General features: G+C 28.1%; 1 protein-coding gene across 4 annotated transcripts in view; it reads right to left on the bottom strand.

Annotated features, from left to right (window-relative positions):
* The window catches only part of LOC135931237 (serine/threonine-protein kinase DDB_G0283821-like), a 61,325-nt gene extending 49,891 nt beyond the window's left edge, over positions 1-11,434 (bottom strand). For all 4 annotated transcript variants that reach the window (XM_065468209.1, XM_065468210.1, XM_065468208.1 and 1 more), the window contains exons 1-2: positions 11,309-11,434; positions 1,700-1,765 (exon numbers count right to left, since the gene is read on the bottom strand). In XM_065468209.1, the coding sequence (XP_065324281.1) occupies positions 1,700-1,765; positions 11,309-11,353 (111 nt within the window). In that variant the 5' untranslated portion in view covers positions 11,354-11,434. The remainder of the gene's footprint in view (positions 1-1,699; positions 1,766-11,308) is intronic.
* Positions 11,435-13,661: the final 2,227 nt, after the last annotated feature.

Below are 13,661 nucleotides of genomic sequence, written 5' to 3'. Positions count from 1 at the left end.
AAACAATTAATAAAATAACTGAATAAAACTGTAAATAAGAGTAATGGAATATGCATAACTTTAATGTTTTGTCATCCTCATTCTATATTATAACATATTGTTTAGTTATAAGAGTATAATTTAATTTATTCGTTGAAAGACAAGGTAGAATTGATTGTTTTTTTAAACATGTTGAAATTTATTTTCGCGCAGTGATAGGGTGTTATGAGATTTAAATGTATTTTTTTCGTCAAATTATCTCTCATCATTAATATAAACCTTTCAGTGGACTCTTCCATAGCTAAAGAATAAGATTTTTAAACCGTTTACCATCAAGCAGTCTATATTTTATGGAGTTAGACGATCCCATTATAAGTGATTTTTATGAATGGGCTGAAAAAGATATCTAAGAAGAAGACGCTTTATTAGATTAGGTAAGAGAACTCAATTTTTCTTTACATTAGATTGTAATCAATAAATTAATTATAGGATTAAGAATGAATACAGCTCCAATTTTTGCCGTTTTCGATGACTCCAGAAACGGCGAAACCAAGTTTTTAGCCAAAAAATCTTCAGTCTAGAGGTTATATGCCGGTTATGCACATAATTTTATAACAGCATTTTGGTGTTAAAATTTATATTTGATCATCTTATATTTATTAGAAATTGTCAATTTTTTTATAATCACTAATTGATTAACGTACAATAATATAAAATATGAATTTTAAAAAGGGTCCCTCCTCAAATAAAATTCTTGATTATGCGCCTTACCTTGACCATTTTTTGGCAAGGTTAAAAATGAATTTGAACAAAATTTCGCCCGCTAGGTAAGAATAACCACACTCCGGGCCTTTATATTAAGGGTTGGTGACAGTTTGAAACCACCGGAACCTTTGAAAACGTGGCGATAAATCTAAAAATACAGCCCTTCTCTTAAAAACTACATAGGAATCGAAACCAATCCATTTTAAAATTCTCAGGAAGGTTCAAACAAAAGGAATTAATCTATAATGTAATGTTCAAAATAATGCGTGATCAATTGTTTAATTTAATTTTCCGTTGTTAATTTAAGAGAGGTTGGGACCAGAAAACGAGGACCGTTGAAACCATGTTAAATCTAAGAACCAAAACCCCCTTTTAAAATTTATAAGAACCCGTGCCACGATTATTTTTTTTTAAAAAAATAATAAATATTATAAACCCAAATCAAGGTCTTTTTAGTTCAAATTTCAAACTCTGATAACATCATTTTAATCACAAAATATCCTATCTACGTATATTATTAATTCTTATACATGTTGTATTGTGATATTCTCTAAATTTTATTTTATTTATTGAGAGCGATTTTTCAACTTAGAAAGCTGATTTGACCGAAAATGTATTCCAGTATATGTAGAATAATTACCCTATGAAATTCAGATATTTTTCCCATTAAATTTTGTGTATTAATCAATTTATATGTAAAATCTATATAAAAATAAATATATGTTGTTAAGTGTCGTTCAAATGTTTATCTGTCTGATTCACTTTTAAATCGCGTCCAGTAAATGATTGAAAATTAAGAGATTTTGAATCCACATGGATTCCATATCACAATAAGACATATATACTAGTAAAAACAAAATATAAAATGAACCAATTTTGGGTATAAAGTATATATATATATATTAAGTAAAACTCATATTATAATTTTTTTCACATAAAATAAAGTAAAGTATACCTTGTAAACTTGCCCGTATGTTCCATTGCCGACCAGTTCGATCAGATCAAATATGCCGGAAGGATTCTTCATAAAAAAATAATTAAATGTACAAATATTATATGTATAAATATCTAGTTTTGCTAAACGGCTCGATTTGAGCCGATTTTTAAAAACGTCTAACTCTATATTTTAGCCAGAAAAATATTACTTAAACCTTAAAATTTCGCGAAAATATGTCCAAACTTTTATGGCATCTATAATCAAAATCTTCAGACTTGCGTAATATTTTTTTGAATAAAATATTGAGTGAGCCGTTTTGAATATCATATTTTATAATAAGCTGACATTTTGGATTTAATGTTAGGGGACATTATGAGAGGATTTATGTTTTAAAAAAGAGTCAAAGCCTTGAAAAATCGATTCAAAAATATAAACAGGCAACATTCTAATCATCGTAAAGGCTTAATTTAGTATATGTTTATAGTTGGATAATTATTCTATTTTAGCCAATTTTTTGCTGGCTAAGCTTAGATTTTAGCCGATAACTATCACATCAGTCTCGGGTCTTTCTTGTTGAAAATATAAGTCCACTGTAGAAAGCAGAAATAAAATTCGCCTTATAACCATTACCCAACTTAAGTAATGTATACTACTATATCGACTAAAATCATAAAAAATATCAAGAATTTATTTAAGGATATTTTATTTTATGGTGTTCAATCGGTGTTATGCCATGCCAATATAAAATTAACATTCTTTATATATTTTTTCAAATAATGATACTAAGAATCAATTAAAAAAAGAAATGAATAAAAGCGCGATCTAATTAAAAACTAAAAAGCGTTCAATTATTATAACGTAATACCGGAGCCAGCCTCCAGCTTGTGGATTTTTTAAAAAAAATTAATAAACGTATATATAAATTAAATATAAGAATAACATTTTTTTTTCTATTATTTATAACTTCAATCAAACCTTTGTTTTGAATGTAAGTAGAAAAAGTGAAAATTATATAAAAAAACTTTCTGTATCAAGTATTCATGAACTTTTTCTTAATAATCTGTCCCGTGAGATGAGAAGTATTTTTTTTTAAATATTATTTTACACTTTTCCTATGTTAATTAAAATATTTATGACTTACTAAGATTACGAGTGATCAAATTAATTAATTTTTAAATGTTAACTAATGTATATTAGTTAGTTTTAGAGGATGCTTAAAATAATTATGTTCAATATATAGAGGAAGTGGCATGGAGTTTTGAGTTTTTAACACAGAACTTGCAAAAATAATTTTAAGGCCCATTCGGATTTAAATTACCCCCATTTTTAAGCGCGGCCAGAATGATGATTTTAAAATTTTAAATAGTTTTTCGTTATATTTAAAAAAATTATTTCTAAAAGGAAATATGAGAAGGAAATCAATATCTAATCTAATGGTCTCAAATGGTATAATGGATACTATTAAATTTATCTCAAAAAAAATTGAATACCACCCGGATTTTTAAAAGCACACAATTTCGGGATCCGCTCTGGTAACTTGGATCAGATCGGGTTCGGTGTCTGCGGGTCTATGATTTTTAAATATGTAAACTAAGTTACGAAAAAATTAATGGGTCAGAATAAAACTATTGTTTAATCAAGCTCTTCATCGTCATTATTTTATTTTTTTAATTATTTATTGAAACAAAAATTTGTTAGTTTTAACAAAATGTTTTCGAAAAAATGACACATTTGACAAGCAAGTTATGTAAAAAAAATAATATTTTTTTAAAGAATTGAACTTCATTTTGCCTTGAAAACAAAATTTCAATTATATTTACTTTTTTGAATTCATAAAAATATTTATAAGATCTTAAGACAAATTTTTTTTAAAGGTGAAAAGAAAATGGGTACAAAATAGAGCACTAGTATTAATGTACTGGCTAAGAAAATAATTTTGTCGTGAGCCTTGAAACGAATTTTAGCTTATAACTACAAAATTAGAAGTAAAACAAGCCAGAGAATATTGTCAGGACTGCAATGATGATACTGAGCTTTTTCTTAACGCGTTATTATATGTTATTCATTGATCTTATTGAATGGTACAATTATATTATAGTATTTTGATTATTTATCTTTATTTCGCAGATTATTATAATAGAACCCATAAAATTATATTTAAAAAAAACAGACAAGGTTAATTAAACTTTTTCAAACAAAAAATGTAACTATAATATGCACATATAACTCTTAAAATAAAAATAAAATAAAAAAAACTCTTATTTATTCCATGATAGGCTATAAAATCCTCTTTTTTGGAGTCCTATTATGTACTGCAAAGCAAGCGATAAGGGGGAAAAAAATGTATTTTTTAAGGTAGATTGTTGGGTTTTTCAATCTCAGAAGAAAAAAATAAAATATTATTTTCGAAAATTTTGGGGTCCGAACCGACCCGCTAAATAAATTCTACCCCGCTTAAAATTCCAGTCCTCATAAATTAAAGTTGTTATAAAAGATTTTAAGATTCATATATATATATAAGGCAAAAAAATTGGTAGCACTAGAGAAAAATAAGAATTTATATTTTTAAAAAAATAATCTAGATATATATATAAGATATGACAGAATAATTTAAAATTTTCTGCCGAGGTCACCATTGGAGTGGAAAATTCAAAATCAACGAGAGTTCGAAGGGAATAATGCCCGTTCAAAACTCAAGCAAGTCGGTACTGACCAAAGTAAAAGCTTCAACAGCGACTATATCTTATCTTGACTTAGATCGGTTGCCAACATAGTTATTTTGACCTTGCCCACCTCATTGTAGATAATATAATATTTAAATATAATTTATCTTCCTTAAGTAAATGAATAATTGAAAATGCAAACCCTAAAAAAATTAGACTGAGTAACTATTTAGAATTTTTTTTAAACGAAATTATAATTATCTATTATATCCGTATGTCAGAATAGAATGTTGTTAAAATCATATATCGTTAGCCATCTCCAAAACGGCTAAGTCAAGTTATTATCCCACCTTTAAGTTGAGGCACAGTTTAGAGGGCTACTCAGTTCTATTTGAGATGTCAAAGTTTAGTGATTTAACAATACTATTAGCATAATTATAGTTTGAGTCGCCCTGCCCTTTAAGATGTTTCCAAGTTTAACGTTTCAATTATAATTAATTTTTATTTATAGATTGCTTTTGTCATAATGTTACTCAATAAATCTTAAAATTTATTACTCAAAAAGAAGGTCAAAAATAACTTGTAATTTTTAATAAGTTATAACAGTGAAATATTTATTTTAACATTAAATATCGAATTTTTGCAAAAAAAATATTTCAATTTAGTAAAAATTATATGGCGAAATAAGGCTAATTATGGGGCTTACATTATAAGGTTATTCAAATAATAAATTTTTATGATTTAAAAAAAAAAGTTTTATAAATATCAGAAATCTACCGGCTAGGAGAAGAGCGTAAAATGGTATAATTTTAATTTTTTAAGATCGGGCGCCTAAAAATATTAATATTATATAAATAACCCAGTATATAACATTCATTTGCTGATAATATTTTAATTAAAATACATTTTAAAATGACGAAATATTTAAAATCAACAAGGGCGTAAGAATAAGTGAAAATTGGACAGGGGCAAATAAAAAAAATTTTAAATTCGGGCAGGGCTTAAAAATAGGGATTTTTCTTTAATCCAGAGCGGGCTTAAAATTTTACCCCTGCAGATCTCGGATAAACATATAATAACATAGAAATTCGCTAATGGATATTCCGATGTCTCTATGATAAACGTTAAAAAGGGAGTTTTTATAGTTGAGTTTTTATAGTTGTATTAATTCGACCCAATTTTTGTTCTTAATTTTAAATCGTAATCACAAAAGAAGCTAGGATATCTTTCTTTTTAAATAGAGATTTCGACATAAGGTGATAATATCTTTAAAATACTCTAAACATCACTTTCTATTCAGATTAGAGGTCAGCAAAAGGCGAGATTAGTGTTGTTAAACGGCTCGTTTTGAGCCGATTTTTAAAAACGGCTAATTCAATATTATATCCAGAAAAATATTACGCAGGCCTGAAGATTTTTCTCATAGAAGTAACAGAGGTTTAGACATATATTATCGAAATCTCGAGGCTTAGGCAATATTTTTCTGACTAAAATATTGAGTTAGCCGTTTTGAAAAATAGGCTCAAAACGAGCCGTTTAACAACACTAGGCGGGATTTAATCCGAACACCAGCCCATCCATTTAAAATTTTAAACCTGCTAACCCGCCCACGTGGTTTTTTTAAATCCATCCACCCGCCTGCTCATTTATCTAAAAATTATGTTTCCCGCCCAATGTTTTAAATTATCTTAACAACCATCTTTAATTTAAAAAATAAATAAGACGAGTTAGGAGGCATCTTAATACTTTTAACCAATTTCCCAAGGGCGGAAATTAATAACGTCGAAAAATAGTTAAAACCGAGAAAAATTTTAGATTTCAGAGACCTGAAATAAGAAACGGGAAAACATCATAAGCGATATTGTTATAAAATGGTGTTAAATTCTTAAATCAATTATATTGTTATAACTGCATTATAGTTAGCGCGAATTGGCGGCGAAGTATACAAAATAGGATGTATTTTTGTGTAATCCACCACGAATTCGCGATAATGTAAATGCAGGGTAACGGTTAAAAAAAATTCATATTATAACGTTTAGATCTCCATTTAAGAAGAAATATTTTTCATGTACACTTCAATCCGTTAAATTAATATAAAAAAAATTTCACTCTTCTAATAATACTAATATCGATTTTTGTCCCAATATTTAGGTCGTTTAAATTCTGATAAACTTAATTTTTGATTTTAAAAAAGAAAAAAAAATCTTTTATTGACTAAATTGAATAATGAAATATTATAATATTGGATAAGAAGAAAATAAGGTATAAAAGAAGATTTGGGGCCGATAGCTTGAATTTGCATTTAATAATAAAATATAACCAACCAAACTAACCCGTTGTTGCCTCGTCAGGTTTTACCTCTTTCTATTATATACTAATCCTAGTAGGAACCTAGACCATACCCGGTATTTAGTTTATGTAAGATCAGGCAATTTAATGGAATGGGATAATAATACCTTGTCAGGCATTATATTTTTTTTAAAAAACTTCTAATTTCTTTAAAATAAATGTAAATCATATCAATCAAAGAGTTGGAAAATCATATAAATATCATAAACTCATTAGTGCTCATATTTTCAATTTTCAAAATGCAGCAAAAATTATTGATAAAATTTAAAAATTTAGTAATGGGTCATGACAAATTTTTTAAAATATAAGCCTGGCTTTAAAATAAAAAAAGGAGCCTGGCTAAAAAAATTTTTTCCAAATCTAGGCCAGGCTGGGAAATGGAAAGAATTTTATTAAAAATTAGGTAGACCTATTTTTTATGGAACTATTAATTTTAAGTATATTATATTTTTAAAGTTTACACATTATCTGCTTATAACCTGTTATGTTCTATCTCCCCACTTGTCCCGTATAACTTATTTCTTTTCTTTACGTTTTTCTCCACTTGTTTCTTTTGTTTTCCCATCTTCCTTTTTTTTGTTATGAAATTGATATTATACCTTATTTTTATATTGCATTTGAAACTGGTTCTAACCAGTTTCAAGAATGATTGTATCGCGATTATATAACAACCTTCTTTTTTTTCTCTTTGTTCTAAAAATTATAAAGGTTGGAAAAACACCTTTTTCTTGACGATTAAATATTTTTTGTGTGAAATTTGATTATTAATTATCTTGTTGTGCGTAGTTTTATTCTTTGGTAAATTGTGACATTTTAACAATAAAGTGATTTACTAAAATTACCCTGGAGGATGACTAAGAAAACCGGTCCCAACGACAACCTACCTGAAAATCCCGGTTCCTCGAATTCTGCCGATCCCTCGGTAGAACAGCCCGCGGTCGTGGCTAAAAACTTTTCACGTTTTATTCTTTCACAACCGCGGGCTGTTCTACCGAGGGAGAGGGATCGGCAGAATTCGAGGGACCGGGATTTTCAGGTAGGTTGACGTTGGGACCGGTTTTCATCTTAGTCATCCTCCAGGGTAATTTTAGTAATTCACTTTATTGTTAAAATGTCACAATTTGCCAAAGAATAAAACTACGCACAACAAGATAATTAATAATCGAATTTCACACAAAATAATATTTAATCGTCAAGAATAAGGTATTTTTCCAACCTTTATAATTTTTAGAACAAAGAGGAAAAAAAAAGATTGTTATATAATCGCGATACAATCATTCTTGAAACTGGTTAGAACCAGTTTCAAATGCAATATAAAAATAAGGTATAATATCAATTTCATAACAAAAAAAAGGAAGATGGGAAAACAAAAGAAACAAGTGGAGAAAAACGTAAAGAAAAGAAATAAGTTATACGGGACAAGTGGGAAGATAGAACATAACATAACCAAGAGAGGAAAGGGTACTTTCTAGTCATATTTGTTAGTTTTCCTAAATATCATTTTAAGGTAATTTAAAAAAATCCTCCAACACTCCTTTCATTTTCTTTCTTCCAAAAACGAGTAAAATATAAACCAGATACCTTCATGGGCTGAGCCAGACTAATGTTATATTTCCTAGTGGGCCTGGGTATTTGTAAAAATTTTTTAATGGGCTTGGGTCTAAATTTTTTAATTTAAATTTAGCTTATTTAAAACAGTTGCTAACATAAAAAAATCTTTGAATTTTTTTTTCTAATAATAAATTTCAGTATTGTAGACAAAATGATTGCCTATATACACTTAAATATTTTGTATTTTCATTAAATACAATAAATTAAATTTTTAAATATGGGCTTGGGTTTGGGAAAAATAACTTATTATGAGCTTGGATCAATCTTGGGAATTTTTTAAAAATATGGGCTGGTTGGGACTGGACCTAAATTTATTTTTACTGTGTGCAAAGATGTGATCAAAAAATTAACCCATGAATGAAAGTCTCTGAATAATATCAAAAAGGTTAAAGAATAAAAAAGTGTAAAATCAAAATTATATTAAAAAAAATGTAATCTAGACAAAGGTCTTCAAAGAGGGGACTAAAAATTTCAAATAAAATTTAAGCCAAAAAAAACCATCTAAAAGTCTCCTCCCCTTTAATAAAAATCCTGGATATGCCAGTCTATTTGCTATAAACATAAAATTAATATGAAAATCAATAAAAACAATCAATCATGAAGGTGGAGAAAGGTAAAAGCCATTGGCGTATGCAGCAGGGGGGGGGGGGAGGATTGCAGATGCCGGATTATCAAAAATATCATTGTTAATATTAATTTATATTTGTTAATATTTATTCCTATCTCATTATATATATATATATATATATATATTTAATTACATTTATTTATCACATTCATCTACTAAGTTATTTTATCAATTAATTTTGATTTCAAGTTTTCCTTGGTTGTTAATATTTATTCCTATCTCATATATATATAAATATTTAATTACATTTATTTATCACATTCATCTACTAAGTTATTTTATCAATTAATTTTGATTTCAAGTTTTCCTTGGCGTAATTTACCTATTTTAAAATTTTAGTGGCGTAATATTTATCTAAATTTCTAGTCAAATAATAATTATCTCTGAAACTCCTTGTCCAACAGGGAGAAAGAAATTGCAAGCTTATCCAACAAGATCAAGTCTCCAAGCAGTAACAGCTTTTATAGATTTAGAAGAACCGATTATTAATGCTATTACTGAAATATTACAATGGCTTGAAAGAAATATTTCCTCAGAAGCAAGAAAATTATTGGATTCAATACTTATTCCAATTTTTTTTTCTCATTAGAATGTATTATTTAATTATACAACTATTTTATGTAATACTTTTCAAAAACATAACATTGACTTGATTAAGAAGATGAGAATAGCGGAGAGCATTTTATTAGAACTCAAGGAAATTAGAGCTAATGTTGATGAAGAATTTCATATTTTATATGTTATCAAAAGCAGAGCTGTACGTGTTAAATATTTGTCCCCCTCGAATTGCAGCAAGCAAGCTCATCGTCAAAACATTAATATAGGATCAGTAGAAGAGTATTATAAAACAAATGTCCCCTCTCCCAACCTTTTCCATATGGTGATAGAAAATAATATAAATATTTGTTAGATTTTTATCATGAAAATGTTAAAATATCTTATGATGCCTTATTAGCTGAATAACTATGATTAAAAGATTAACTATGGTTTATATAGTCCCAAAAAATGCTATGGATGCTTTGCATTATTTTAAACACATTTTAGATTATACTTCCAATGTATTAAAATGGTTATATATATATATATTAGCAGCTCTTTAGTAAACTAATGAGAGAACATTCTCTTTTTTAAGAAGAATAAAAGAGCCTTGCAGAGGTACTATTTGCAGGACATGGTACAGATTTTTTTTTAAATTTTCAGGTCCAGTGGCTTTTTTGAAAATAAAATTTTTAGGCCCGGCCCGATTTTTTAAAAAATAAATTATATTTATTTTTGATTTTTATAGCTAATAATGGCGATTTCAAATATTTGGTTTTAAAATATACAGCTTGGCCCAGATATTTTTTCTAAAAAAAAAATTAGGCCCAACCCGGATGTTTTTTAAAAAAAATTACGGGCCTGGTCTAGGTATATTTAAAAAATTAAAATATGGTCCGGCTCGGGGGCCCGGCCCCTGCAAGTCTGTGAAAAACATACCTATGAAATACAACATTTGAAAGTAGATTAAATGATTTGAATCTTTTGAATATTCATAGGCATTTAATGCCAAGCAAGGATAGATAATTGAAAAATTAGCTCAAAACATACAAAATACAATTATTCCTAAGAAACTTTTTGTGTATTAATTTATATTTCCAACATTTAAATTTTTTATACTTTATATATTTTAAAAGTTCAAAAAATTCAAATTTCAATTTTGGGTCATTTAAGTGATTCATATCGTGGGTTGTATTCACTTTAATTCACATTTATTTTATAGTTTTTCAATGCCGGTTTATATAAATATTTTTTTTAATTCACATTAGTTTAAAATTGTGTATTAGAAAAGTTATTAGTCCTAATAAATTTATGCTTAGTATTTATAATTAACAATAATATTTCTTAAAAAATTTTATTATCCCCCCCCCCTCAGACCAAATTCCTGCATACGCGCATGGTAAAAGCACAAAAGGAAGATATAAAATAAATGGTGGGATTTGACTTACATCATAATTCACCATAGATGTGGTCAGAAATTCAATGAGGGAAAGTGGGTAGAGTATTAGGTTGGTTCTACCACACATATTTTTTAAAGGTCTTTAATTACACACATTTTTCAATGAATAATTTTGGTTATTCATTTCTTTTTTTTATTATTTAAAATTTTTATTAAAAGTAGGCAGTAATAATAATCTTTTATATGATTTGTTATAAATATATTCAATATTTTTATTGAAATTTGTATAAAAATTCATTAAAATTCAATGTAAAGAATTTAAATTTTATTTTCAATTCAAAAAAATTGTTATTGTAACAATACAATTGGTGATATTTAATGAATCATAATATTTTTTTAAAGATATTTATCAATTTACTATATATGTCTTTTGTAATTACTTTAAGTTGGGATAAATCAATTCCATCTAGAGAACCCATTCTCATATTGAAGTGGTACTATTGTTTAGAAATGTGTTTTAGGTAAACATCATCTGTTTTGGCGAAAAAGTTGATAATAAAAGAAAGGATTGGTGTATAAGTGATAAAGCGCATTAGCCCTCTAAACGTTGTAGGTACAACAGAGCTACGCACATTTAATTTTCATTTCCATAATTGATTTTTAAAAGAATTCAGGGAGAAAATATGAGAAGCCTTTTACACGTTTGTAAGCCGTACTTACTTGTATGCACATATTGTTTAAACGTCTGTGGGCTGATTAAGAGGGAATGGGCTAAAATAAACAGCCAACACCCATAACCTACTGCCATATTTATATTTAATTGTAATTAGAACAGAGGAAGGGTGACTTAAATTTAATGTTTAATGGATCTAAGTTAAAAATTTGATTATTATAAAAGAAATGAACCTGTAATCTTGTTGAAGGTATTTTAGTAGTTGAAGATGAGAATGAGTAGAGTGATGAAGAGTATGATATTATTTTAGATAACCTAATAATCTTAAAAAGCTTTTTATAAATTTTTTTTATTATTTAATTTTATGAAATGTTTCCAATTCATGTTCAAGTCTGCAACATCTCGGTTAAAACAAGTTATCATGTACCAACTGTACTATTTCCCCTTACAGGTAAAGAACCATGTTAAAGCGTCATGGACAAAATTACAGTTGGGGTTTCTCAGTATATAAGTTAGGAATTGAATACGTTTTTTCTTTAGTGTAATGTGGAGAATATGTTTTGATAGATTCCATAATTTATCATTCGATATTAGTCTAGTGTTAGAAAACACCGTTTATAATTTTTAAGCACCTATTGATAAACGTCTTTTCTAACTTACTATCTATTCTTTTTTTGTTTTTCTTTTACTGCACTTTACTTTCTAACTTATTATTTTTTGAATTAAATATATAATTTTTTTTTACTTGTAATAATTTATTCTTTCTTCTTTTCTTTTGAACAAAAGATAATTTTTTTCTCTTTATAAAGAAACCAAAAAAAATAAATTTCTGAAAAAATAGACAACAATAATCAAATAATGAAGAAAATCTTGAAAAATGACAACTGTCCTTTATTAAGTTTTTATCTATATTTATATCTACTATAAAATAAATAAAAATTTATTAATAATTTAATTAATCTAAAAATAGCAATTTTTATAATATATTAAAAGAATGAATGCGCATAAAAAATCAATTAATCACAAATAAAATGCTTATCATATAAATGACTCGCTATACCTAAAAAACGATACACATAACACGTCCCCACTAATTGAAAACCCAACTTCGAATTTGATCTCTCACCCGGCATAATTATTGTCCCTTTATGGCGTTTTCATGAATTTATAAGGTGATTAGTTTCTTGAGTCTCCTCCCTTTGTGTGTCGCTATTGTCGATTTCCTGTAGAAATCATCTTAGTTCGACCTGGCTTCATTTATCATTTGTACAATTCATTCCCATTAACCCTAATATGGTTGATTCCCTTTTTATTATTATTATCGATCACCCGGCCCTTTTTATTATTATTATCAATCACCCCGGTATTGAGTTAGCATACCTCTGGTTTAACTGTCCCCTTCAATTTTCATCGGATATATTGAGCACCATACTAAGAAAAATATTTTCCACCCTAAATTTTCGATCAATTATAACCTCCTATTTATAATCCCGATCGTATCTCAGGTTCTACGCCCCTTTTCAATTGATCTCGATGCCGTACTCCCTCTCTTCCGTCGATGAATTTCACTCGATTTAATTTGTGTCCCATGTTTTCCATGATCACCCCAGATTCCTATTTCTTATTACTTCCAAATATCCTCGCCTATACTGCCTGGCCTACCTTAAATTCCGCTTCATTCCCGGTCTCGAACAGCTTTTCTTCCTAACTTGCCGGTTTCAATGAATCCAACCAAATTCGAGTTCTCCGTCCTAAAAACTTCTCCACCGGCGACGGCTCCTCCCCTTTTTTACTGTTTTTATAATACGCCACTGCCAACCACATCTCTCCGCCCCCATCCTTTGACTTTCTCACCAGTTCTTGACTACCGCTACCATCCTTTCCGCTTGGCCATTTGAACTCAGATGATACGGGGGCGCTAAAATGTGTTTCACTCCTCCAGTTTCTGCACAAAAGACTTTGAATGGTCTACTAATAAAAGCAGGACCCCCATCCGACACTACTGTCATAATACTTTTATCACGAGTGGCTAATCCTTTCACTTCTTCATACTCGACTTATTTTGAAAAAGCATCTACCACCAATATATATATTTTATTCTCAAAGTCAAAGGAATCCAA

Source organism: Gordionus sp. m RMFG-2023, chromosome 1, assembly GCF_954871325.1.
Source record: "Gordionus sp. m RMFG-2023 chromosome 1, tfGorSpeb1-WG-v2, whole genome shotgun sequence".
Classification (NCBI taxonomy): Eukaryota; Metazoa; Nematomorpha; class Gordioida; order Chordodea; family Parachordodidae; genus Gordionus; species Gordionus sp. m RMFG-2023.
This window is presented reverse-complemented; position numbering and strand designations above follow the sequence as displayed.